Source organism: Larimichthys crocea, chromosome XII, assembly GCF_000972845.2.
Source record: "Larimichthys crocea isolate SSNF chromosome XII, L_crocea_2.0, whole genome shotgun sequence".
Taxonomy (NCBI): Eukaryota; Metazoa; Chordata; class Actinopteri; family Sciaenidae; genus Larimichthys; species Larimichthys crocea.
Window position 1 is genome coordinate 20330600 of NC_040022.1, and position 25986 is coordinate 20356585.

The 25986-nt window shown below is 43.0% G+C and overlaps 3 protein-coding genes across 5 annotated transcripts; 1 reads left to right on the forward strand and 2 right to left on the reverse strand.

Annotated features, from left to right (window-relative positions):
• On the reverse strand, positions 1–4750 carry jpt2 (Jupiter microtubule associated homolog 2). The gene is made up of 5 exons (XM_010745092.3): positions 4541–4750; positions 3493–3644; positions 2926–3077; positions 1607–1643; positions 1–1484 (listed from the first exon to the last, which is right to left on the reverse strand). Exons 1-5 carry the CDS (start codon positions 4594–4596, stop codon positions 1225–1227), a joined length of 657 nt encoding a protein of 218 aa, XP_010743394.3. The 5' UTR covers positions 4597–4750; the 3' UTR covers positions 1–1224.
• A 734-nt stretch (positions 4751–5484) lies between these two features.
• On the forward strand, positions 5485–21615 carry cramp1 (cramped chromatin regulator homolog 1). Of its 2 annotated transcripts, none has more exons than XM_010745094.3 (20): positions 5485–5735; positions 7543–7919; positions 9573–9775; positions 9863–10016; positions 10570–10653; positions 10829–10877; positions 11057–11142; positions 12233–12356; positions 12720–12801; positions 13012–13986; positions 14358–14535; positions 14932–15104; positions 15233–15307; positions 15641–15722; positions 15936–16046; positions 16533–16690; positions 16896–17082; positions 17209–17376; positions 17745–17890; positions 18296–21615. In XM_010745094.3, the coding sequence occupies exons 2-20, from the start codon at positions 7544–7546 to the stop codon at positions 18407–18409; spliced, it is 3525 nt and encodes a 1174-aa protein (XP_010743396.3). In that variant the 5' UTR covers positions 5485–5735; position 7543; the 3' UTR covers positions 18410–21615. The 2 variants fall into 2 exon arrangements, with proteins under 2 accessions (XP_010743396.3, XP_010743395.3); XM_010745093.3 differs by lacking the exon at positions 5485–5735 and adding an exon at positions 6878–7161.
• A 375-nt stretch (positions 21616–21990) lies between these two features.
• On the reverse strand, positions 21991–25443 carry dhrs7b (dehydrogenase/reductase (SDR family) member 7B). 2 transcript variants are annotated; one of them, XM_010745095.3, is made up of 7 exons: positions 25261–25443; positions 24069–24258; positions 23803–23918; positions 23245–23458; positions 22872–22964; positions 22609–22761; positions 21991–22521 (listed from the first exon to the last, which is right to left on the reverse strand). In XM_010745095.3, the coding sequence occupies exons 2-7, from the start codon at positions 24220–24222 to the stop codon at positions 22316–22318; spliced, it is 936 nt and encodes a 311-aa protein (XP_010743397.2). In that variant the 5' UTR covers positions 24223–24258; positions 25261–25443; the 3' UTR covers positions 21991–22315. The 2 variants fall into 2 exon arrangements, with proteins under 2 accessions (XP_010743397.2, XP_010743398.2); XM_010745096.3 differs by having other exon boundaries at positions 23245–23455; positions 25261–25442.
• Between the last annotated feature and the right edge of the window lie 543 nt (positions 25444–25986).

Here is a 25986-nt window from a genome sequence, read left to right on the forward strand (position 1 = left end):
TAAATGCAAAACAACAGTTTTATTGCAATACACAGGATTTCTTTCTTCTGTTGTGCTCATTGCCTGCCAGGCACATCAACACACAGGGGGAGACAGGCCGGCACCAGAATACCATAAATGTGCATCATGAAGTTGGGTGAAGAGGTGATTATCAATGAGCCCACCTGGACACAGGTAGACCACACACACTTGTCCAGAGTTCACTTGTCTTCAGCCGTTTTAATTTAAAACATAAACAAAGGCCTACCCCAAGCAAAAAAAAAAAAAAAAAAAAAAAAAGGAAAAGAAAAGAAGGCATGTTTTCAGATAAAGCAAGCAATGAGGAAGAAGCAGAAAAGGACCTGCATGACACAAGAGCATAAAATTAAAATGGAATTTAAGGAAGCAGAAACATTTGGAAGTAGGCAAAACAACTGGATTCATCTTTGTTTCGAGGTCAATTTTTGGCATCTAGAGAAGGAAACCATGAAGAAATAATTCATGAGAAGGCAAGAAGAGATGAAAAATGCTGAGCTAATATAAGGCTTCTGATTATACAGTCGGTAGATGTCGTCTAACACGGCCAAAACAAAAAGGTTTTACGTAGTCATCCGATAGAGGATCTGGCACGAGTGGAACTCCCTGAAACATTTTAACGTTATCGGTAACATTTATTCACCCACTCCTGACTGAACGCCTACACATTAAGGTCACTCTGAATTTAGCAAATGTCACAGATGATTTTGGTTACAAATCATGTAAATCTTGTTTTTTTTTTGTTTTTTTTTTAAAGCTGAACAAGCACGCACTCCAACGTCTGATCCATTCTTGAGATGCAAAAATGACAAATAAATTGTGCCTTAAACCGATTTACATTTACACACATGCTTAAAACCGTGAAAAACAGTAACACACACAATATTGAGATTGAACAGTGTCACATTCAAAGTGATCGCTAACTAGCCTGTTGACTGGCCGGTTGGTGATTGTATGATTGCAGGTTTCATTGAAGAAGAATTTGAGCTGGGAGCCAGAGATAGTTTTGAAAGTGCAAGAAGTTTGAGGACAACATGTTTGACCAGGAATCTGGTGTGAAGAACTAAAAACAAAAAATCCTGCTCTGCGTTTAGATGTTCAGGTGAAATAACCGTGGGGAGAGGGAGAGGTTGGAATGAGAGAAGAGTAACAGGGGAGCAGACAAGGAGTGTATGGACACAGACTGGGAGGAGTGGTGTGTTCAGCCCATCAGTAGAATACCACACTAGACTTTCCTCCAGGGGGGTTGAGGACCCTGTTGTGAGAGCGAGGCTTGGGTCCCAGGTGAGGCTCATGCTTCTTCAGATCACTAGTGTCGTCTCTCACCTCAGGAGGTGAGGAAGAGGGAGGGGCGGGCTCAGGCTCCGGAGGAGGAGCTGAGACGGGGGCGGGCTCTTCCTTGGCTGGCACGGGAGCTGGAGGAGCAGCTTCCTCCTTCACCTCAGGCTGGCTGACCTTGGGTTCGGGTGCTTGGAGAGCAAAAAGAGAAAACTCTTACAGAAATAATCAACCATTTCCACTTCATTATCAGTGTGTTTTTATGCTACAGAGAGTAGGATGACTCAGTATAAAAACAAATCCCCAAACTCACCTGGTCTTTCAGGTTCAGGTCCCACGCTTAGATTGTCCTGTAAAAAACAGGAAGATATTTCTTACTGTGTAATTAATGAAATCAATCTTTTTCATGCTACTTGAATAAAGCTAAAATGGCGATTCAAAGTCTGTGAACTTCCAGGATCAATGTTCCATGCGACTTAACACCAGGAGCGTTCCAGAAGAATTTTGCCCACCAGACTTTGAGATTTTTCTTTGGTTTATGTGCTGTAAATATGTAAATATGCTACGTAGCTGCTCGCAGCAAAAAATAGAGCAGCCGTATTTTTTCCCCAAGCGGACCGCGGCGCTTCTGGTGGGGTTTGAAACATTGACTAGAAAGGCTGCGATTACCTCCAACGGGCCACGGCGCACACAGAACATCTCACATCCATGCCCGGTGGAATATGGCCACAAGGCATCTTTAAGTAGTCTTAACGGAAGAGGTATTTGTCTTTTAAGCTGGCAAGCTACTAACTTTCGCCTGGCCTCTGTGGAAGATTAAAAATCTTTTTACCAAGACTTTACCTGGTTGAATAAAGGAATTCAAAATAAAGCTGCATGTTTAAGTAATGTGGCGACACACACACTATCATCATACACATTCGGTCACATGTCCTCTATGTAAAGGATCAAATGAGTCATAGCTAGCAAGCGACCATTGTGGTTTGACCAAGTTTGCAGCTACAAAGTCCTGTAATATTGTGGCATAGTAAAACAGTCTGAGGTAACACCTTATATAATTATAAATATTGTAGATATACATTTAAAATGATGAGTAAGTTTTCATAGCCGGCAGATAAGGAGTTTTCAAATGAATCCAGGCACAACAACAAGTAACTGCAAAAACATCTTCCAGAATCTTTAAAACATTCCCGAGTCATGACAAACACCTCAGTGTGTTTACATGCCTTCTCTACGTAATGTACGTATGTGTGTAAACAGCTGTATGGAACACAAACATCAACAAGTTCACAGAGAACTCGCACCTGTCCTTATTCTTTAAACTGTGGCTGCTTGGAATTTATTTGTGTCACTGCTGAGTTTGCTGCAACAGACTCAGCAGCAGCCAACAACGCTCTGGTGGCACAAACACTATTGACCCACAGAGAAGACTGATTGATACACGATGGCATGTGACATGGTTAATGCGCTCTTGAAGTCTTACAGGATAAAATGAGGACCAGATATAGAATACATGAGGTGACTAGCAGACTTTTGGACCCTACCTGCACAGTGGTGAGTGAGGAATAAAGTAAAAACAACACATGTCAATGTGTAGTCAAAGCAAGGTATGAAACTTGGTGCGTGGCTTACCTTTGGCTTATTTGGGTGGCTTCGGTTTGGACTTTGGACAGGTGCACTTTCTGCAGCTCCGAATATGTTGCTGGTCTGTCCACCTGGAGGGTTAAGTCTCTGTGGCTGAGCTGGAGGTTCAGGCTCACCAAATATTCCACTACTCTTCCCACCTACATAAAATATCACCAAGCAGTGCGTTAAGTTCTGCTGAGACATTTCGTTTTAGTGGTCCTGCAGATTTATGACACTGTGGCAGGACATCTATTCTGAGTACTTCAACATCATGCAATATGCAAATCTTAAGCAAATTAGTGTCATACTGTGCACATACTACAGTGGCAGCAATTCACTGATGCCACAGTGAAAAAAAATGGCAGATGGGGCAGTGAGGGTGACTCATGTCAACAGTAGACTGGACTTTCATGTACCACATACTCCACAAAATCTGGAGGTGGTGTACATTCAGGCACAGAGAACAGTGAATGTGTTTATACTGGATCCGTCACATTATAGTAACAGTTTTCACACCCTGGACACTGACATCACGCCTCTGCACATCCATCATCCCTAGCAAGCTGGTCTGACCTGGGGGGTTGGAGCGCCTGGGTGCGCTCTGGGGCTGCTCTGGTGGAGCAAAAACTTTAGAGGCCATCTTATTAGGTCTTCTCGATGGTGCAGAGTCTTCTTCATAGCCGCCGAACAGGTTACTGGAGCCACCTCCGGGAGGCTGCAAAACCCTGCGGACGACACAAGGATATAATCCCACTTGTACAGCATCATATGCAACTTATTTATTATATTAATTAGCGTGTGCAAGTGTGAGCTAGGGTTCAAATGGAGGCTTATTTTGAATTCCTCTCACTAAATCTTAACTGACCTAATTTACTGAAGGTAACACTTGTCAGATGATGTCAATCCTTGCCAAATTAAAGAGTGGTTTATAGTCATGGGGGGGAGAGAGTTCATCATGTTTACTGCTTTCTGCTAGAAACATGATGTCATGGTTTTGCAGCCTGACACACAAAGAGGACACGCAGAAGGTAACCAAGCTATAAATATGTTACAGTACAGCCCGACAGCTTAAGCCCAAAGCAGCTAAATGACAGGTTATTTGGTTATATACCGGGAATGGCGCCATATGTCTGAAAGCTTGTCTTAGGCTTTCACAGAGCCACAACATGTGTGAACTCGACTATTTTGGCGGATATGACCCCACCAAGAACGGACGCCTACGAGGTAAATCAACCTCCTTCAACTGGGGGAACAATGGGCGACGAGTGGCGAGTACAAAGAAGAGCAGCCTGAAGTGGCTTTCACACTTCCGCAGGCGCAGCAGCAGACAACGCCTGGTCGGTTAGCTTCAAAGCTAACTCTTCTTTCACTCTTCCAAGTTAAGACAACTCAAAACCAAACCGGCTCAACAAGAGCAGCCCACACAGCTCAGCTTGTTTACAACACCTCGGTTGGTGGCGATAGGTTTTAAAAACAAAGGCAGCAGCAGAGGAGTGGTGGTGTAATAAAAAAAGCTTCGAGAAGCTCCTGTCACATAACAGATAACAGTTAATCGACACTCGATAATAAGACATCGCACCGCAGGCCGTTTCTTTCAGCTACACGACTACACATTACTCACCGCGAACTCGTTTTTGCGCCAGTATCCAACCCTTGAAACATGTTCGTCGAAGTCATAGTGTTTTTTGTTTTTGTTTTGTTTTTTTATGTTTTTGAGCCTTCAAGTTTCCGAAGACAACTTCGTCAGTTTGCCAACTGGACGACCAGCAAGTTCCCCTCTGTCTGCGCGTGCCCAGCCAAACCTCGTCCGGCGGTGAAGAATTTCAGCCCACCCAACGGTGACACGCGAGAATTTAACTGGTTCACTGCCACTGTGCTGAGTGACGGGGTGCGCTCGTTTCCCTGCTGCAAGACATCCCGCCAGAAGAAATAAACGAAATAATCGAGGTCTTTTGAGAACAAACTGCTTTTATTCACAACAGTACTGAAGCTAGTGCTTTTTGTGTTGAGTCCAGTTTGTATATCTGTAATATAATGCATTCCTTTATGCAAAAAAGTCACAAAACTCCGCCCTGCTGGTCTGTCAATGAGCACTTAAACAACCGAACCCCGTCCACTTATCTTGAAATATGACGCCTGTTCTTATCACCCGCACGTCTGGCGTTGAGTCCAAGATAGCAACTAAAATAAAAAAGTGCCAATCATTTTTTAATATAAAGCCTATGTATGCCACATTTTGTGCTAGCTGCCACATTTCAACCAACTCAGTGTTTTGCCGTTAATATCAAATCCTGATTTCACTTAGCTCAGTGATTTTCGGTGTACGCCAGTATTCAATACAAGTGCCTCCTCTGAATATCGCCTGTTGATTTGATCATCAACACGTCAATCACTCGGTGGGCGGGGTTTATATTTAGACCGCCAAAGAAAACCTCCATAGCGGTGATTGAATCTCGTTAAAATTCATTTTAATCACCGAGGGAACATGGCGCATTATCAAAGAGTCAAACTGACTGCGCGTTTTAAAAATATATATTAGGGGAAACTTACACGGCATGACAGGAAGAGAGTGGCAATTGGTCCTCCGCAGGGCCTCTCTCGCTAACGATTGGCGGAGCTTTCTGTCAATCAAACATCAACCGCCGCCCTCGTGTGTTTCTGACCAATCGCAGGGTTTGTTTTCGAGTTGTAGTGGGCGTGCCTAAGCGCGTGGACAAACGGACCGCAGGAACTGTCATCTGTAACGAGCTGCCGCCAGCTAGCGATGCTAGCCTGTGTCTCGACTGGGCAACACCACCAACAGGCTTCCACTTCAGGTAAATCTCGAAGTTTGATAGTGTTGTTTAATCCAACAAACCTCTCGAGGCTCCGTGTTGAATATTCATTATATTACAAGTAGTTTCTGTAACGTCGCGGCTTGTTTTTAACTGCTGTAGCTAACCGTTATCAGCTAGCCAAAGACAGCAGCCATGCTAGGCACCACGTTATGTGTGGAAACAACTGTTGTAGACACGAAATGCAACTCAGTGCAACAGTTAACGACATCTGTTCACACACATAACTACAAGTGTTCATGCATGGCACTCTTAAGGTGACATTAACCTTTTAATGTAATGCAGCAGAGCAGGAGTTAAACAGTAAAGAAGTGGTTATAAGCACTTAGCTGTGACATTACAGGGGAGATATGTCATGTAACTTTGTGGTATGTGTTTCAGTGTGTTACTGTACGATTGTAAACTGACCTGAAGTTACATCTGAGAGGATATTTTGAAGTTAAATTATAGCCGCATTTCTTATGTTAATGCTACTGTGTCTTAAAGTTGTAAGGTTACAGGGAGTTAAAGTGACTATTAAGCAACTTTACTCCAAACTTTCAGGCTCTCACTTCTGTTAGATCGCTCAGATCTGACGGCTCATGTAATTCATCTGAGATTTAGAGATGTAGTTCAGGTGACATGAAACTTAGATTAATTCAAAGCTGTGTGGGAACATGAAAAGTGGTGCATTGCTCATCTTTTTCATCCACTCATGTCCAATTAATCTTTGTTTAGCTCTCTCTTACTTGTAACACCAGCTCTGCCATCCTTCACATTATCCAGGAATGAATAAAAAACAAGAACAAACACAATGGTATAAATGCAGTGATGTGTACACATCTTTTAACACAACCTAAAACTGTAATACACAAGATCTTGATGTGCAGGGCGCACATAAAGCCTGCTCCTGTGTTTGACTTATGATTATTTAATTGTACGAGGCGATAGTAATGTTAGGGAATAGAGTATTGTCATGAAGGCTTACAATTGCAGGGTGTATTTGAAATAAATAGATTTATAGACATCATTTCTGCAGGCGATGGTGACGTAGTGACAGGCAAAGTCCACTTGCACACAGGTTAATAAAACTATCTATGTTTATCAGTTCAGATGGGCTCAGCTGACACAGCCTATAGCACAGTCTTCCTCGGTGTGTGCGGTGTGTATTTGATATTTATGTGTGGGGTTATATCGTTTTATTTCTCGTTGCAAAGAAGCATTGAGTAATGTTGTTGCTGATAGAAAACAGTTGAACTGCGCAGAGAGTTCAGCTCAGTCGAAGCAAGAGCAAGGGAGAGGGCAGAAAGCGGAGAGATCGCTCCAGGTTTTATTATGCTCGATTTGATCAGTATTTGTCAATCTAACCGGTCGGACTCATGGTGAAGAGAAAGAAGACGTCACCTACTACCGAAGAGCACGAAAATGGGTAAATTAATGTTTGAAATAAACACTTTATTTAGAGGTCGAATGCACCGAGAGGTTTCGTTGTCGTTTCTGCAGGGCGCTAAACTGAAAAGCGCTCGCATTTGAATTTAGTTGAAATTCAACCCAAAATATCACAAATTTCAGCCGAGGGACACTCGGTAAAACACTACCGCTAGTCGCTAAACTGTTTTGGTTGTTGAATATAATTTATCTGAGGACGTTAAATGCATTTATTTGGTGTTGTTTTGTCGGGACTGGAGAGGGGATTTGAAACAAACAGCGGCGGCCATGTTGAGAGACAGTGAACGTCGTCTTTAGAAGTTAATTTTGCACATCGCTTTGCTCCTAATCTGACAAATTTTTCCTGATTGTGTCCTGGCAGCATGACACCGGGCTCCAGGGAGGGGATCGGTGTCGATGGGAGGAGGAATCCGTCCAGAAAGCCCGAAGGTTGCGACGAAGAGGAGAGCGGAGAGCAGGCGAGCGAGGAGCGCAGTACAAAGGGAGACGGCGGAGTGGAAATTCTTAATCCATCAGCCACGGGTCTCAGCCCCGGTTCAGCTCCGGTCCTCCCCGCCTCTCCGCCGAACCGAACCGGGCTGAGCTCGAACCAACATCCCCAGACCTCAACGGAGCCCGCCCCTCCGTGTCACGACCAGCATCATTTTCTCCGATCAAGCGTTCGACCTCCGAGTAAACGGATCCGGAAAGATTCAATCGGCTCGACCATCAATGGACATGGCGGGGCAAAATCGAAAGGTACCGTATAGGTGACCTGCTCAGAGAGAAAGTGTGTGTGTGTGCACTAAGGTGGGATCAGCTGCTCTCAGTTGTAACCGTGTTTACAGTTTGTTCGTCAGTGATGGTTAAACTGGTGCTCTTTTTGTCGCTGTGTACTCCCTCTGGGGCTCTGCTTGTAGATCACTGGCTGCTCCAAGTTACACCAACACCATCCTGTGAACCATTCATGTGAAGAGGAGCACAGTCACAGGCCAGAAACTCAGATTTCAACGAGGATGTCAGCTGAATATTTTCACTTACAGTTTCATGGAAACTTGCCATTATAGGTTTGAACAGAAGTGGGCTGATGTGACTGTTATGATCAAGTGAGCATATTAAAAATTAATAGTTTAAGACGTCAGTATTTCTGCATGGAGCGTAGCAGGAAAGAGGCATTATTATTACAGAGAGCTGCTCACACTTTTATTTGATTTTTATTTATTTATTCTTTACAGGGATTATTAAAAAAAGAGCAGGGTTATATCGCAGCCTTCAGCCATTTTTATTGATCCGACCAATTGCTGAAACATTTTGTGTTTTTAATTAAATCAATCAAATGTATAATAACAAATAAAAATATAGCCGCTTTATTCAAATATATCTTACATTGGTGGTGCATTCTCATTTTAGTAAATCTCATTGATCACTGGTGAATCTTGAGTGCCACAGAAAACACACCACCTCTGAGGCTTTGTTTACTTTTAAACACACTGAAGTCTCGTTTGAATCATGATGAGCACTAATGGACGACTGGCTCGATTCATTATGTAAATGAGACATCTCCTCCGGACGATGGCTCGATTCATTATGTAAATGAGACATCTCCTCCGGACGAGAGGCAAAGAAAGGTTGGGCCGCAGCTTTAAAATCCAGTGTGTTTGAAACATAGAGCTCCTGAGCTGGTTTCTGCTTTTTGTTATTGAAGTGCTACACCCCCAACCAGAAACCCGGACCTTCCCTACGCAAGGATTTTGTTTTTTCCTCAAAGATTTAGTGACATTTTATTATTAATTTGATGCTCTGAAAGGCTAAAAAATATAACTGAATAGGAGTCTGATCAGACAGAAGTAAACGTTTACAGTGTAATGATGAATTTGTGTGCTCCGGCAGGTATGACTGGTAGATTTCTTTTGTTGTTGGAAAAAGACTGTCTCATCAAGTTTATATTTAGATTGCCCAGGCGTCGACAAGTTGACCAACAATATGATGCTATATGCTTGTGTTAATACCTCCTGGCATTGTGCTCTGTGCTGGGGTAAACTTGGCCATTGGAGCCCACCACGAGTTGGTTTTGGACCTGTGTACTGTGGACCTGGCCGTAGGGATTGATTGCTTTTCCTGCCTCATTGCCAGAGCTGAGCCACAGAGGGGGAAGCTCTGCAGGTTTTGCAGTGTAATAGCAGTGGGTGGCTTTGTGCGCATATATTTTAACATCTTCCAAACCACGCGCCTCAGAACTACAATTGTATTTTTTTTACATGCTATACAAAACATCCTGGGCAGTCAACCAAAACATTTGGCTCAATCGTTACATTTTTTACTCTGAGTTAATGTTGAAGATCTGTTTTCTCTCTGAATATTTCATGACTGATGGGTTTGTGTGCACCCCTTTTCTCTCTCTGTGTAACACAGGGGCAGAGAATGGCTCTTCCTCACAGGGGACGGTGGGACAGTCGGGGCCTGTGGCTGGTTCTGCAGGAGGAGTGTCCAAGACCTCCAAGGGCCAAGGGTCTGCCGAGAAGGAGGAGCAAGCTGGTAACCAGAAGAGGGCCCGTCGGCAGTGGGAGTCTTGGAGCGCGGAGGACAAAAACAGCTTTTTTGAGGGGCTTTATGAGGTAAAACCAAACAGACTGTCTAATGTGGCACAATCTTCACTTTGAAGTTTGACATCTAATACTAATTTCTACCACTCTGGACTCCAGCATGGGAAGGATTTTGAGGCTATCCAGAACAACATTGCGATGAAGTACAAGAAAAGAGGCAAGCCAGCCAACATGGTGAAGAACAAGGAGCAGGTCCGCCACTTTTACTACCGAACCTGGCACAAGATCTCCAAACACATCGACTTTGCCAATGGTGAGCTGCTGTTTACTTTCATCCCACTGAAACAGGCGGTATCGGTCGGAGAGATGGAGCTCCATGTCTGACTAATTCTTTTAACAATAATAACATGCGACTTTTACCGTCTCATCTTGTCTCACTTATCGTGTTGCATCCGTGAGAGCTGTCAGATCGATTAACATGGTGGTAATGTATGTCCAGGGGTTAAAAGGGTCCTAACAGGACGGCAAATTCGGTTTATTTTAATCATGGATAAGGCCTGTCTATTAGCTCAAATATGTTTATTTGTTGAATTGAATTAGGGTTGTCCTTGTAGATTTGCTTCAACGGTGCCTCTGAAAACAAGTCACTGTCACAGTGAACCAAAATAACATGCCGGCCTCTGTTAGGTAGAGAGACTTTGTCCCAAAACATATGTTTAAAAACTCTCTCCAGATAAGCCCGAGCCTCTTTCCACCCCAAAAAGCCTTCAGTGTCATTGTTGCGTTATCTTTATGTAGCATACGCTCCTGTCGCCTGTGCTGCTGGTTACATCAGTGTTGTGACTTGTGTCATCTTTCGTTCTCAGTGTACTCCAGAGTGCTCAAGAAATCCTCTCAAGAGCTGTACGGTCTCATCTGCTACGCCGAGCTGCGGAAAAAAGTTGGAGGATGTAAGTGAAGGCCGTGCATGTGTGTCTGTTTTATATGTTTTATGTGCGAGTGTTTTTCTGCTGTTAGTTTGGGACACAAGGGATGTGATTAAACACTGCATGCTCCCAGTCATGGGGGACAGCAGCTCTTCAGGGATCTGAACATCTCTCCGGCTTTGTGTTTTGTGTTTGGCAGTAATGGATGACAAGAACGTGGCAAAGCTCAACGAACTCATCCAGCAAGGGTAAGTCGATAAAGTTTAAAAAATACATAGCAAACTCTCACTGTTCTCAATTTGAACTGCTTTTTACTGGCTTCTGTATTGTTAAATGTTTTGGTTATTATGTCTATGAGTCTGTGTTTATGTGAGTCTGCACTGAAAGGTGCACTGTGATTTCACTGCTGCTCCGTCTGTTTCATCAGGGCCACCACCGTACGCTCCAAAGGGAGGAACTTGCGAATCAAAGCGCCCATGTGCCGTGCACTGAAAAAACTTTGTGACCCAGATGGTGAGCATGTGCTTACATAGACGTCCAATCATACACTATACATACAAAGTAAACAAACATCAGTGCTAAAAAAAATAAATCATGGTGACGGTGGGGCGCAGGGTTTGTGTGGGCGGGGTTTTTGGCAATAACAATGGCTGCGTGTGGGCTCGTGGCGTTTCCATGGTAACTCCGTGGGAGAAAAGTGAGGAGGAGGTGCAGGAGGGAGATGATGTAGATGACTGATCTGACTGGCTGTAATGTACCCCTCTGTTCAATAACAGTCACTCACCAAACTTAGAGAAAACCAAGGATGGAAAATTAGAGTCTGTGTTTATTTTTAGTGCTGTATGTAGAACGGTCACGGTAGTTAACTTATCGACTCTTGAGGTCAGTAAAAATGATCAAGGTCATGTCTGTATATTGCAGGTATATTCCCTGTTGTGTTTACATGAGAAGGTCAACAACATTTTAGCCAACATGATGCCAGAATAAACAGCAGAGTAGGGTTTACCGTTTTAGACTTTTTTTCACAGCGCCTAAGCTGAATGAACAAAAAAACTGCTGCTTCTGTATCATCATCTGCTTACTGTGTGAGCGTCATCGTGGGAGCAGCTCAGGCAGATCTTCCATAGACACGCACATACGTATACATAAAGATAATGTGTTACTTGAGGCTAATAGGTGTTGTTTCTGATGACAGAAAAACTTTTCAGTCAGAAAGTTTAAAGTCTAAATGGACATGCTCTAGTGGCAATACAATTATATTGCCTGTAAAAAAAAAATACCCTTGTGTCAAATATTTAATATTTAAACTGCAATGTTAACAGAGCCTGAGAGTCCATTTTATTGCTTGAGTTGTGTGGTTTTATTTATTTAAGATATTTTAATATTTGTCTTTGCCATGTTTCACTGTTTTTGTCTGTTTGAGGATGGCTCTTTTTATGCACCGCAAACCAACCCTGAGTGTCCTGAAGGCAAAATGTATTATTATGTGGCTCTTGACAGGATAAAGCTCTCGCTCTTCGAACACACTTGACTTTCCCCTAAGAGAGCTGCGATGATGTTACTCATTACTCAGTCTCACTGTGTCTTTGTGTCCTTTGTGCAGGAGTGAGTGACGAGGAGGACCAGAAGCCGGTCCGTCTACCCTTGAAGGTGGCAGTGGAGCTCCAACCACGGAGTAACCACTCCTGGGCCCGCGTTCAGAGTCTAGCCCACAACCCTCGCCTCAGGTCAGGCATGCCTTTTAACTAATCTCTAATCAAAAATAACATATGTAACATAACATATGATATCACAGTTAGCTTTAAAACAGACATTTACGTTTACTTCAGCAAGGCACAAGGATTTGTTTGCAGCAACATCATAACTGCTTAAAATCCATGAACATTTAGTCGACACTCAGACATTTGAGTCAGATACTATTTAATGTAAGAAAAGCGTCCACGTTTGCCGTTATATTCAGGATCAATTTTCCCACAGCACAGCTCAATAATGCGGTGCATACAACTAAATTATCCAGCCCAGTGCTGTTCTGCACCGTCTTACCACAGCAGCTTGTAAATCAATCTGTTTTTGTGTCTTTTCCAACCCAGGATGGTGGTGGAGCTCCACAGGAAAGTCTCCAGTCTCATTGAGTACCTGAAGCAGAAGTGGGCGTACCATGACCAGCGGATTGTATCCTTTAAAACATTAACAACAATCTATTTATTCCGTTAATGATGGGATAATATGATAACGTAGTATCTGTGTTACACAGGCACCTGCTAATAATGCGTACAATATGTTGCACAGTACAGTAGGTTTTCTCATTATCTTTGCAATCACAGCAGTAATATTTCACTTGAGCTGTAAACATCTGGGGAGTCCTTAACACTAATGCTTCAGTTAAAGAGTCTCATGGAGAGGGAGGCTCTGGAGGGCGGCCAGTCCAGCACAGCCTCTCCCAGCAAATCCCAGCAGGAGGAGCTCTTTCTTTTCCCAGCTGAGAGCAGTACCTTGACTACGCTGCCGGGTGTGGCGCGTGTGGTTCACTCAAAGGCCTCCTGCACTGTACACTGGCTAGAGAGCGGCAAGAACCGACCCAACGCCAAGGAACTGCCAGCTGCCCAGATTCTGGGTATTCACACGGCTCCACCACCTCGGACTGGCACTAAAACTGGACGGGGAGGCACCACCACCAATGCTGCTGCTGGTGCTGCCGGTGCTGGTGGTGCTTCAGTGATTGTATTGGGTGATAGTCGACGAACTGAGCCCCTTAACCCTGAGCCTTTGCAAGACAGTTCTACAAAGCTAGAGGAGAAGAGACCTCCGTCTGTTTCTGCCCCTGCCTCCTCTCAGCAGACTGTGGCTCCTCGGGATGAGGGGGCTGGGATCGCACTCTCTGATGGGGGCAAAACCTGTACTGGTGCGGAGGCCAGTGCTGGTTTAGGAGTGACCAAAAGCATTGAGAAGTTATGCATAGGTATAGAAAGTTCATCGGAACAATGCAAAGAGGAGCAGAACAGCAGCACCTCCTCCCCAGAGGCTAACCAGACTCCTCCAGCCAAACCTGCAGTGACTGGCTCAGAGGAGGGGATGTCGCAGGGCTCTGCACCAGCAGCCAAAGAACGAGCTGTGGAGCAGATCAGAGAGGAGGGCTGGAATGCCCGGGACGCGGAGAACGTCACCCTGGCTGAGCTCTACCTGATGTTTGGGAAGCCTGGAAAGCTGCAGCTGGAGTACGAGTGGCAGCCCATCGCAGTTCCTTCCATCAACCAAGAAAACGGACAAGCCTTAGCGCAACCGAAGCCCAACAGGACTCAGCGCGTTTTGCGTTGCCTGCTCAAACTGGTTGCCACCGAGGTCAATCCTAAACCTTTGGTAGGGATTAACTGTTACCTCTTCTGTTGTTGCTGGTTGTCAGATACCCATTTTACCTTTTTAACCTATATTTGTGCACAAAACCTCTGAATGTCGTGATTGAAGTTAGAAGTCATGAATACAACTTTAAATGAATATCATGGTCCTTAATCACGAGCAGTATGCTGATTTCATGTTCCCGTGGATTCACAAAAATTGCAATGCTAAATTAATTCATCCACAACAAATCCTCCACAGATAAGTAAAGGATAATCAACAGTAAAATTTCATTTGTACAATGCTCAGTGCAGCCTTTTTAAACCCCAGTGAAAGCATTATTTAGAGATGTACATGTACAACAGATGGTGTCAACAGTGTGTCTTCTCCTTCAGGCTCCAGAGCTGTGCTCCACAGCCACATCACCGCTCAAGACCCATCAGGAGGAGCAAAACCAGGCAGTCACACCTCCAGGGAAGGGTCCCGTACCAGGTGTTCGCAGCCCCAGCTGTGGCCGGCAGCAAGCCTCTGTCCGTGGGGCCAGGTTACACCTGCCAAACGCTGGAGCCTCGGGTACTGGGTTTCTCTTGCCACTATAACTAACACTAAATGTGCATTCAACTTACAGATATATTATAAAGAGTATAGATGCAGCTTTAGCACAGTAGCTACTTTTTTTGCACGACAAAATCTTTATGATGAATCATGTTCACACTTGTTTGTTTCCTGATCCGTGGAAGTGGTTTTATTACTTTGCTGATGATGCTGTATCTGGAATTAATTATGTAGTTTTGCTTATTTTGGGTTCTATATTTTTAAAGCCCAGTTCAGTTACCTGTAATTTTGTGTGTGTGTGTGCGTGTGTGTGAACACAAAGGATCACTGGATCCTTCAAACATTAAAAATAATTGCCCAAGTAATATTAATCTTTTTCACATGGCACGTCTTACTTCTTTCTCCACTCTTCAGGTGGACGCAACCTCCCTCGCTCTCTGCTGGGGTCGACTGCAGGCAGCGACTCAGAAGGCGGTGTGTTTGCGGTTCCCACCACGCTGCCTCCCAACAGTTCACGACACAACAGAATGTTTTCCCCCAACAAGGAAGCCGAGCTCGCCTTGAGACAGCAGCTCGACTCTATCAGTGTAAGACGGAGAGGTGTTTCCTTTTATTGTTTATTTTTACACCGGTTGTGTGAAGATACAAAGATAAGATCATGTCATCCACAGGAATATGCACAAATGTTGGTAAGCCTCTTCTTTTTTTTTTGCAGATGCAGTCAGATCTTTTCCTTTCTCGACAAAGAAAACCTCGAAACAGACAACTTCGGAAACCACTTGTAGTACAGGTAAAAACTTCTGTGGTATCACGACTGAAAGCAACTCAGTTGCTTTGAACTGTAGTATATTAAATAACCCTAACTCTCCTTTTATAATGCTGTGATAAGTCTGTGATAAAGAATACAGAGGAAAACTTGTTCCTACAGGTGTTGAACATGTTGCATAAAATATTAAAGCTAAAATTGCTCAGTTTGTGTAAGAAGTGAAACTGGAGAGGCTGTAATCATCTGTACAAACAGTACACATAGTCTTATAGTGCCCCTCTGCACTGTGTTTGCAGGTCATGATGGGCAAAAAGATAAACTGAGCGTGTAGTTAATTTGCTTGTGTTTTGTCCACAGCGAACACTCCTACCCCGAACTACAGGAGACACTCCTCAGCATGTCTGCTCCTTCTCTATCCTGTCCAACTCGTCTGCAACAGGTACTCTGCACACATCAGGATCCTACGGTTACAGTGTGTTGTTAGGAAATGATTTTTTTTTTGTTACCAACACTGTGGCATACTGTATTTATGTGGTAACATTGGTGATACACTCGGGTAACGTGCTCTTTGCACATAAGTGAATTTCATTTCTCTTTTTCACCAACAACCTTACAAATCTCTCGCTCTCTCACTTCCTGTTTCTTCCCTCAGGAACTGGATCCTTCCGGCCAATTCAAACCCGCCTGGCTCCTTCCTCTCGCCCCCCCCTGTCCAAAACTTCCCCTGCAGCAGCCAGCTCTGCAGCAGCCAGCCAGCTCTCCAGTATGTACTTTTTTATTTTTTATTAATTAATCTATTTTCAGTTCTCCGTTTTATTAAAACGCTACAGATAGAGGATAATTTATGTTGTGCTGTGGACGTTTTCGGTTTCATTCTTCACTAAATGGGCTCAACAAAACATGAAGGCTACATAAACAGCAAATTAAAACCAATAATCTTTCTCTGGTTTTGTTAAATTCAGTTTCAGTTTCAAAATATATGAAAATGATTGGCTTCTTTACTCCCACATGATCTCTGACAGTGGATGAGGTTTCGAACAAGTAATCTTTTGTGCAGACAAAAAGACAAAAACATCTTTCTTTCAGCTACACTCTCCTAGACGAAGAACGCTTTTTTCTTTTGCCCCTGCATTAATTTTCATATTCAAATTGTTGCTGAGTTTAAGTTTTTAATACGGTCTGTCTTTACATGTCTGTCAATGTTTATTGGGTATGTGCTGATGAGACTAAACTGTTAATACTCTTTCAGGTGCCATTGACCAGGCAGCTAAATCTGCAGGTATCATCCCTGGCAGTCCCTGTCGGGAGATGAATGCTCCCTCTGTTGACAACGGGACCCTGCTTGCAACCACACCCATTGTTGATGCTGAACCAGACTCTCAACTCCTCCAGCACAATGTCCCAGAGGTCAGCAGCACATACACACACACACTCCTAACCAGAGCAAGGCAATACTCACAATTATTGATACTTTCCTGAAGACTAATGTCCTACTTTTCTCATGAGTCGTTCCTGTTGTCCATTGTGGGTCATCGGTTCAGGAAATATAACTTAAACAGTACAAATATAACAAAACAGACCCAATTAAGCATTCGACTTGTTATTTTCACAGAACGGCGTGCCTCCACCATCTCCTGGAGCGACGGGTGGTGGGGACTCTCTCCTCTCTCCACCTAGTGTAGCCTCACTATTGGACATCTCACTCCCCGGCCCCCCAGAAGAGGCTCTTGCTCCCGGAGAACCTCAGACACATATCAGTGACTCCATCATCGAGCTCGCCATCAACTCTGGCCATTATGGTGCGTGTCTCACCAACACATCAACCAACAGGGTTTGGTTTTGTGTTCTCATGAGAGGGTGTGCTGCCTTTAGGACACATTGTGTGTGTATGTGTAATCTAATGGCTATTTGCATGCTCCATGCAGGTGAGGAGGCCACGCTCTCTCCAGCCAAGCTGAGCAACAACGACGGCTCCAAACTGCTGGCCTCGTCACCGTCGGTCAGCCCATCCAGAGGCTGGATCCCATCGCCCAGCCACGACCCCCAGTGGTACCCCAGCGACTCATCTGACTCCACACTGGGATGCCTCCTCTGTAGGTTAAATGAACACACGCTGGCAGATGCTTTTACAGATAGATTGATAGAAGAAGAGCAGAAAAAAGTGAACTGTAAAAAAATGTAGGATAAGACTTTATTAATCCCACACCGTGGAACTTTTTAAAGCAGGTCACAATCCACAATGTGGATAAGAAAAATACTGTAAATCGGGATCAGCGGTGGCTCCGCTGTTAGAGTGGGCTCCCCAAGTATGAAAGGATTCATGAAGAACTTATTAATGGACGATAACAATGACACAGCTGCAGACTTCCTATTGCAGCGATGTCCCATGAAGACGACTTTGTTTCCACTCTTCATGTGTGCTGTCCCCTCTGTTCACTGTCTGTCTCTTTTCCTTTTTCAGCCAGCATGGTCTCTCCTGATAAGGGCAGGCGGACCACCCTAACCCCCTCTGGCCCCTCCAGCGGCACAGCTTTGCTTGGTCCAAGTCTCCTGGACTGCAATTCCCATGATTCCTTTCAGTCGCGTGGCCTTCCTGATGTTGCAGAGGTAAGTTGAGCTCTTTTCTTGAGCTCCCGTTGAGGGATTTGGAAGTGAAGTGACAGCCAGCAGCTTAGCATAAAGACCGGAAACAGCAGGAAATAGCTAGCCTAGGTCAGTCCAAAGATAACAAAATCCACCTCCAGCACCTCTAACACTCATTAAATGTCACTATATCTTGTTTGTTTAATCTGTACAAACTACAACGTCTGGACTATTTCTTCATTTTGGACAGAGCAAGTGCTGTTTCACTATTTCTATTTTTGTGCCAAGCTAAGGTAACTGGCTGCTAGTTGGAGCCTTATTTTTTTTAAAGTGGAAATGTTCATCTCGTCTGACTCTCCACCAGAAAACAATATTTCCAAAATTTAGGAGGCCAGAAAAATACTGAAAGCTCATTGCTCACACTTACAGATGGACTCCCAGCTTGCTTGTATGATGAGTGAGAGCAGCGTGGACTACATCGCTCGCTTCAATGACCTGGCGCAGGAGCTGGCGGTGACCGAGCCCTCCATCCCACCACCCTGAAGAGGAGAGTACCGGGCTCTACCGACCCACCTGCCGCCTGGAGGAGACGAGTTGCTGAGTGACTGGAGAAGTCTCTCTGTCGAGACTGCTGCCAAGCCGTCCCAACCACTTTGGAAAAAAGACGGCTGTGGAGAAAGTCCAACCCCCTAAAGCCATCCCTGCCCTGTTTGTAGAAGTGCAATAATAATGATGAACCTTGGCCATTGTTCAAGGCGAGTTTGAAACGAGTTGTTTAAGGTGAAATGCCCTTTAAAAACACTTTAGAAAAAGAAATGCGTTTACAAAACACAACCTCATGTACAGGAAAATACTATGCCATATCTGAACACAATATTTTCACTGATCTTTTATGTCTCTTCCTGCTCTTTATGTGTGTATGTGTCTGTCTTCTACTCTCTCGGATTGACCCCCAATATGTGTAAATCCGCCAAAATGTGCAGTTCAGATCCCAGCTGGGGGCAAACAGCCGCCGGAAGGTGATTTTATTTTGAAAGTTGTGGCAGTGTGAAAGTGGCGAGACACTCGTCACAGTTCTTTCTATTCAGTTGTTACTGTGGCCTCAGTTGCAGAAGAAGAGCACACAACACAGCAGGGCAAGTCGAAGTGAAATCATTCGACGCTGCCCTCCATTTCACATGCTCTTCTTGATCCGTTCAGGTTTTATCGGTTGCATTTAAGGAACATAGCCTGCCACGTGTGTTTGGAATCAGGTTAGTCATTTCTTACAGTCTGATGCAAAATGGCAGCTTTTGTTGGCTACATTCGGTAGTAGCGCTGCAGTTTATCTGCAGCTGCTACCCTTGAATTTTGTGCTGAAATCATATCGGAGTTAAGTATCCATTGCCAGTCGCTTCATGCAATTTTCTTTGACTTTTAATGTACAGTATGTTGAGATTCAGTGGTCTTCAGGTTGGTTTGTTAAACAGGTCGAGAAGAAACGGCAGCATTCTTTTTCCACACAAGTATTTGTCTTTCACTTACTGTTTCTTTTTTTTTTTTTTACACCCAACATATTTTGATGTAGTTTTAAATAACCGTGTCGCAGTAGTCTTTTCTCTTAGCTACTGTAACAAATAACTTTGCTTATTCACATTAGCTCTTTTGCTTGTCTGTTGCACTTCAAACAAAGGAGAGTCGAGCTGTTTTCAGTCCACGAGACATCCGTGTCCCATAATGTGACCAACTACATATTGATTTTCATTGACAGAGGCTCCCATTTCAAATGTTAAAGCTTTCCCAGTAATGTTACACTCCGTTTAAACTCCACAGAAGTGAGCAGACAGAAGTATATTATGATATCAAACACTAAAGCCATAGTTGACACTCCTTATTTTATGGGATTTTTTATAAGTGTAGTCATTCTTTAATCAGTAGTAAAACGTTCAGATTGGTTGTGCTCAAAATATTAATTCCCCTTTGACTAGTACTGATGCTGGATGCTCAGAAAACACTATGGCTAATGTCAGCATCTAAACATAGTCATCATACCTTTCACATCAGCCAAGTCCGGTCTCGGTGCACCCAGATGTTCTCTCAATTTCAATTAACCAGCACCATCGATATGCAGTGTTTGTATTTTTTTGTCTCAACATGTTGAACTTCATTGTAGGAGAGCCCTTGTTGTCATTCCACAAATGGGATTTTAGACGTTGGTCTCCTTTAAGCACCTTGCGGGGCTTTGACTCTACAATGTAAAAGCTCTTGTGATGTTTCTTCATTTGTGAAAGACATCTGAAAAAGACTTCATCTTCTCACACTAGATAGAAAACAATGAAGATGAATCTTTAGGAATAAACAGCAGGTTTTGTCTTTAAATCTGGCTTTTTGTTTTGTTTTGTTTTTGTTGAAGGATTTATTTGTACAAATGTCAATTCCAGTATTCACTGCGCTTTTGTAACATAATGTAAATTGTTATTTGGACTATTTATTGTTAACATTTCAGAAAGTGTTTGTTTAACTTAATATTAAGATGACATCTAAAAGGAAAAACCTGTTTAAAGTTTTCAGTTTGTAAAAGGTGTTTTTATTCTGTGTATAAAGATAGTAAAAAAACACAACTTGTTTTCTGTGTTCATTGTGGAAATGGTTCAAATTCAAAATGTTTCTATGTGGCCATACTGAATCTCTGTCCGCAATAAAGAAAATAGATTCTCACCTGTCAGTAGAACACATCTCCTTTTGATTAATTCTACACGAATATACAGGACAGAAATACAATACACCCCCCTGTAATAGTGATAAAACACTCACCGGCCTCAAAACAGGAAATCAAACTGATCACTATCCATTTTTTTCTCAACAGACATGAGCAGTCTTTCCTTCCTCTGCATGTTTTAAAAGCACTTTGTTTTGAGGGTGATTTTCAGTGATGTGTGCTGTGTGCCATATGGTAGAGATGACCCAGAAATAGCTTGTCAGGTGCTGCACCACATCTCTAAGAAAGACAAAGAGTGCTTTTTCTAACCAAAGTATGTGTGGTAGGTAGATCATCTGCCAAAACATCTTTATCATCTTCAACTCTACTTTGGTTGGATGTTGATTGCAGTTTTTTTCTAAGCAGCATAAAATATCTTGTGGTGTTCCACAAGGGAGTTGCTTGGGCTCGCTTTTATTTTCAATTTTCATGAATGATTTACTATATGTTGTCAAAATGCTGATGACTCAACTTAGTTCTATGCATCACCAACACCAGTGGAGCTGAGAAAGGGTTACTAAATGGGTACAAATGAACAAATCGGTACTGAGCATTGCTAACTAAATGTGATTAGTCATAGGAACATTCATGCTAACACCCCAGAGCTCAACTTACCAAATTACTGGTTGTAAATTAAATCAATTACTGACCAAATTATTTCGAGCATATGTTCCACTCTGTTATGGATAATGTAGTTCAGTCACTTGTTCTGTTATACCTGGAGTACAGCTCAGTTATCTGCTGAAAAACATCTAAAACAAACTATAAATCACACAGAACAGAGCAGGTAGATTAGTTCTTCATTGCTCTGTGTGTAAATGTGTGTGAGATGCATAAGCTAAACTAAAATGTAATGTTTTATTATTCGTGCAAACTAATACACCACGCTTTCTTTGTAAAAAGCTAAAGGTATATACTGTTTTTTGTCATAGATATATAACGACTGCAGTAGTACCAAGCAAGTCCATCATTGTATGATGAGAACTGGGAGTATGCTCTCTACCAACATTAGACATCAAAAACAAATTTCAAAAAAAAAAAAAAAAAAAAGAAATTGATGAATCTCATAGTAGTTATTTTGTTATTGCTGTTTTGGATAATTTTATGTTTATATTAATTTATTTTTGATGCCGTGTGTTTGTAGCTTTCTGTCTTTGTTATGAGTTAATGTTACATATTGTTTGATCTGTAGTTTTATTTCATTTATGTTGTTTCTTTATTATCGATACTGTGTGATTCTAAATTGTTGTCTTATTAATGTTGTTTTTGTGTGGACGGCAGGAGGACTAGTGATCTTTTTGTGGAAGCTAATGGGAATTAAATTAAAGAATAAAGACAGTGTTAACATCTAAATTACAAGTTAACCATTACCACTCCTGCAAATAGATAACAGCTTAAACATTTTATTTGCATAACAAATCCATGTCCAGAGTCGATTTGAAAAATGGCATCATGCTCACGACAGCACAGCTTTGAGTCTTGTCAGTAAAAGACATTCAAATGCCACTTTTAAACCTTAATTCCTCTCACCACACACAGGTCTCTGGCTTGTTTCAGATGTTAGACAGGTAACACAGCAAACAGGTAATGTGTTACTGAAGAGATTTACATCTCCTGTCCATTTGGCCTCCATGTGAAGCAGTCATGTTATGTTTTGGTCCACATGCCTCCAACATGCTCCTGTTGCGAGCCTCTAGGCCTTTGCTGCTGCATCACTCGTCTTTAGGTTTCTGCTCTTTGCGAGCACGGGAAGACATGAGTTTGAAAAAGAGTGCAGGCCACAGTGTGCGGAGGTAGATGGCCAGATAGGGCAGAGGTCCCACCAGAACAACATCTTTGCTCCCCTGACGCACAGCCTTCAAAACCGCCTGAGCCACATCCGAGGGGTCCCGACCCATTGCTGTGTTTTTATCCAAAACTAGAAGTGCACAAACAAAACATGTGATACACCAATGATACAGCTGAGTCAGTTAATACTCAAAAAACACTTGTTTCACTGCCTCACCTCCATACTTAGAGCCATCCCCTGTGACAGCGTTGACTGACAGGTTGGTTCGGATGTACCCAGGACTGATCACAGTCACTGCAATCCCGTGGCGGTCGATCTCTGCCCGTAGACAGTCAAAGTAGGCCTGGGTGGCGTGTTTAGAGGCTGCATCTGTCCACAGACAAAACCAGAGATACCTGCTTCATCTCCAACCAAAAGCACAGACTGAAAACCATCTTGGGTATTTGTTTGCTTTAATTGAATAAGGAAAGACAATTTACAAGATGATCTGTAAGGAATGGCTATCTTGCCCTGGACACTGCTAATGACAACGATGTGGCCACTGCGCCGGCGAATCATGGAGGGCAGAAGAGCTGAGGAGGGAAGAAAGAAGAATTTATGAGTGAAGAAACTGCAGACGGATGTAAAGTATTGTGCTTCCTCTCTTAAGAAATCTGTCCATGAACATTTAACTCCGTTATATTGATGTTATCTGTGTAACCAAAGCAACAAACCCATCACATGAGAGCAATCAACTCTAAACATTATCTCCATGGTTTGGCTCCCCCACATATTTATGACATATTCTGCTCAGATCTGGCATCCAAAAGCTTTTAAAACAGGTCAACAGTCCAGGCTGCACTCCTCACTGACCTTGAGTAAGAGCAATGGGCCCAAAGTAATTTGTTTCCATAACATCCCGGTGAACTGAAATGTGGGTATCCAGTATGTTGCCACGGTAACTGATTCCAGCATTATTAATGAGGACATCCACTTGTCCGTAACATTTCAGGATCTCCTCTGCAGCTCTGTCCACCGTGTCCGTGTCAGCCAGGTCAAAGATGACGGTGCTGGGAGTGTAAGTCTGCTGGTTGGACAGAAGAGAGCAGCGTGGTTATTTCATACCTCACTGCAACGGCCTCTGTGTTCAAACTGCTTTGAAATATTCTACGATTCTTGGAACTTATATATAAGAGGAGAGAGCTGCAGTTGAGAGAAACTGTTTCTTTTCACATATAAAACAATAGCAGGTTCTCCGAAACAAAACTAATCACAAATCGTGACTCCTCCTCAGGAGGGAAATATGTAAATTCGTTAATACATACATACATACATACATACATACATACATACATACAAACATACAATAGAGAGACACAGAGTGGGGAATCTAGTGGGATAAAATCTCAAGACCATCAGTGTCGTACACACCTTTTGTGAACCTGTTGAACTCGCTGTAAGCTCCTGGACCACCTTCTCCAGACGGGCTGCATCTCGTCCACACAGCACGAGCCTCGCGCCCGCAGCATGAAAGACCCGTGCACACTCTACAAAACAGAAAACACGCCTCTCTTGTTCATGGAGAATATCTAGCACGTTTACACAACACTGATATGTGTTACTGAATCTTAAATTATCAGTGTAACATGATTTGTAGAAAGCATCCACAGAGAAGAAGAAACGAGCAAGATGCCGACCTTTCCCCAGTCCAGAGCTCGCCCCCGTGATGACCACCACAGCGTCCTTCAGAGGAGCTCCTGGTCTGAGGCGGACGAGTATCCGGTAAAGCAGCAAGACCCCCGCACTTGCTAGAAGCAGCTGAAGCACTCCTCCTCCCATGAGACGCTCCATGGCTGACAATCACCCTCCCTGCTCCGCACAAGCTATCTGCTCAAAATATTAGAAACATTAGGACATAGTTAAGAAGACACCATTCACATCATTTGCTCTAGTACATAAAAGTCCAACACAGAGGTCTATTTAAATGTATCTCTGTGAGATAAAATGTGACAGCCACCACAACTTTACTCCGTAGGTGACTCCTGACCTCCAACTCATCATAATCACTTGTCATTCTTTTTGACAGTTTAGAGGCAAAACTATTTATCATGAATTAAACAGGGGGCTTTAACCATGCCAGTGTGACCTTGACACGCGTGTTTGGTAATCTCTCATGCCCCCATGCCAAAGGGATTGTGAATGTTTTAATGTCCAGTGCATTTAGTTAAGCCTCTTCCACTTGTCTGGTCTCCAAAGCACAACACAAACAACCAGCATGGCAACAGTGACAAGTACTATCACATCAGGAGCACACACACACACACACACACACACACACACACACACACACACACACACACACACACAGGAAATACAGTGTAGCAAAGAGGTATCTATAATTAATCATAAAATAACATGGCATTTAGTTTGGAGTCTCCTTGTGCCGTAATAATAGTATTAAGATTTATATATTCTCTAACTGCCCTCAGAGAAACAATTAAACTACTTTCTATATGTTCAATACAAACTGCTGAGTCTTTAAACAAGTGACTTTCTCAGCTGGATATCAAAGTAAAATGTGTCACTGTGGAAAAACAGTATGCATACTCCTCCTGTCTGTCATTGCAGCTGCACATCTTGTGGGTACGATGACTCTGCCATGACATGAACTTGCTGCATAAACCTGCATGTTTATAAAAGGTACTGTGCCTTTCTTTAAATCACTGAAGCTACCTGAATCAGATCTAGAGGTTAAATATTGAACTACACTCCTCGTCATGCTCTGCACAGCTGAGCTAGTTTCCCTCTAAAATAAACGGCTGGGGATGCTAATGCTAACGTTAGCACGCTGTAACTCATTCATGAATGTTCGTCTGGAGTCAAACTCACCTGAGTTTCTGAGTCACCTGTCCTGTTTCCCAAAACAACAGAGTGATAAGATGTGATGTGAGCCGTTCCGGGTTTGTCTGGGAGGATCCGACGAACTGACCAGAGGCTACCAGCCGGTCAAGTTCGCCGCAAAGGATTGTGGGAGTTGAAGTTCGGCATGCCAGTTTGAACAAATGCGGTGCTCACGCACATTTCTGTTGTCTGCGGGTCGCAAAGTCTTTGATGCGGTTGTCGGTAAGCAGCTAAATAAAACTACAGAACCTATTACTATTATTATTGTTGTTGTTGTTTTTATTATTATTCATTACCATTCAATTCAATACCAAAACAACTGTTTACACTGTACACATCTTCTATTTTTGATAGACCTCACTGTGTATACTGTTCATTCTGTTTATATTGCTATATTTGCCATATTTATATTGTTTATATCTTTTAGATTTGCCTTATTTTTCTCTGTTATCTTTTAACTTAATATTTTTCATATTTCATGTATATTGTCGTTTGCACCAGGGATATGAGAGAAACACCATTTCAGTCTTCTGCATGTCCTGTACATATGGCAGCATTGACATTAAAGTTGACTTGATTTATTATCATTATAATTATCGTTATTATTTTCCTTGTCATACATCCTTTTCAAACCATTCGGCAATAACTCTAGGAAGACCAGACAAGGTTGAAAAAAAGACATTTTCATAATGATATAAGATGATAAAGACATCA

Bases quoted from the DNA above. Each gene is read 5' to 3' on its own strand.
- jpt2 (XM_010745092.3), bottom strand. From the start codon at position 4,596: ATGACTTCGACGAACATGTTTCAAGGGTTGGATACTGGCGCAAAAACG. The intron at 1,644-2,925 runs GTAAGCCACGCA...TGTTTTTTACAG, and splicing joins GCCACCCAAATAAGCCAAAG to GACAATCTAAGCGTGGGACC. The intron at 1,485-1,606 runs GTGAGTTTGGGG...TTGCTCTCCAAG, and splicing joins ACCTGAACCTGAAAGACCAG to CACCCGAACCCAAGGTCAGC.
- cramp1 (XM_010745093.3), top strand. From the start codon at position 7,112: ATGGTGAAGAGAAAGAAGACGTCACCTACTACCGAAGAGCACGAAAAT. The intron at 15,308-15,640 runs GTAAAAACTTCT...TTTTGTCCACAG, and splicing joins GGAAACCACTTGTAGTACAG to CGAACACTCCTACCCCGAAC. The intron at 15,723-15,935 runs GTACTCTGCACA...TTCTTCCCTCAG, and splicing joins GTCCAACTCGTCTGCAACAG to GAACTGGATCCTTCCGGCCA.
- dhrs7b (XM_010745095.3), bottom strand. From the start codon at position 24,222: ATGGAGCGTCTCATGGGAGGAGGAGTGCTTCAGCTGCTTCTAGCAAGT. The intron at 23,919-24,068 runs GTCGGCATCTTG...TCTGTTTTGTAG, and splicing joins GAGCTCTGGACTGGGGAAAG to AGTGTGCACGGGTCTTTCAT. The intron at 22,522-22,608 runs GTGAGGCAGTGA...GTGCACTTCTAG, and splicing joins GGATGGCTCTAAGTATGGAG to TTTTGGATAAAAACACAGCA.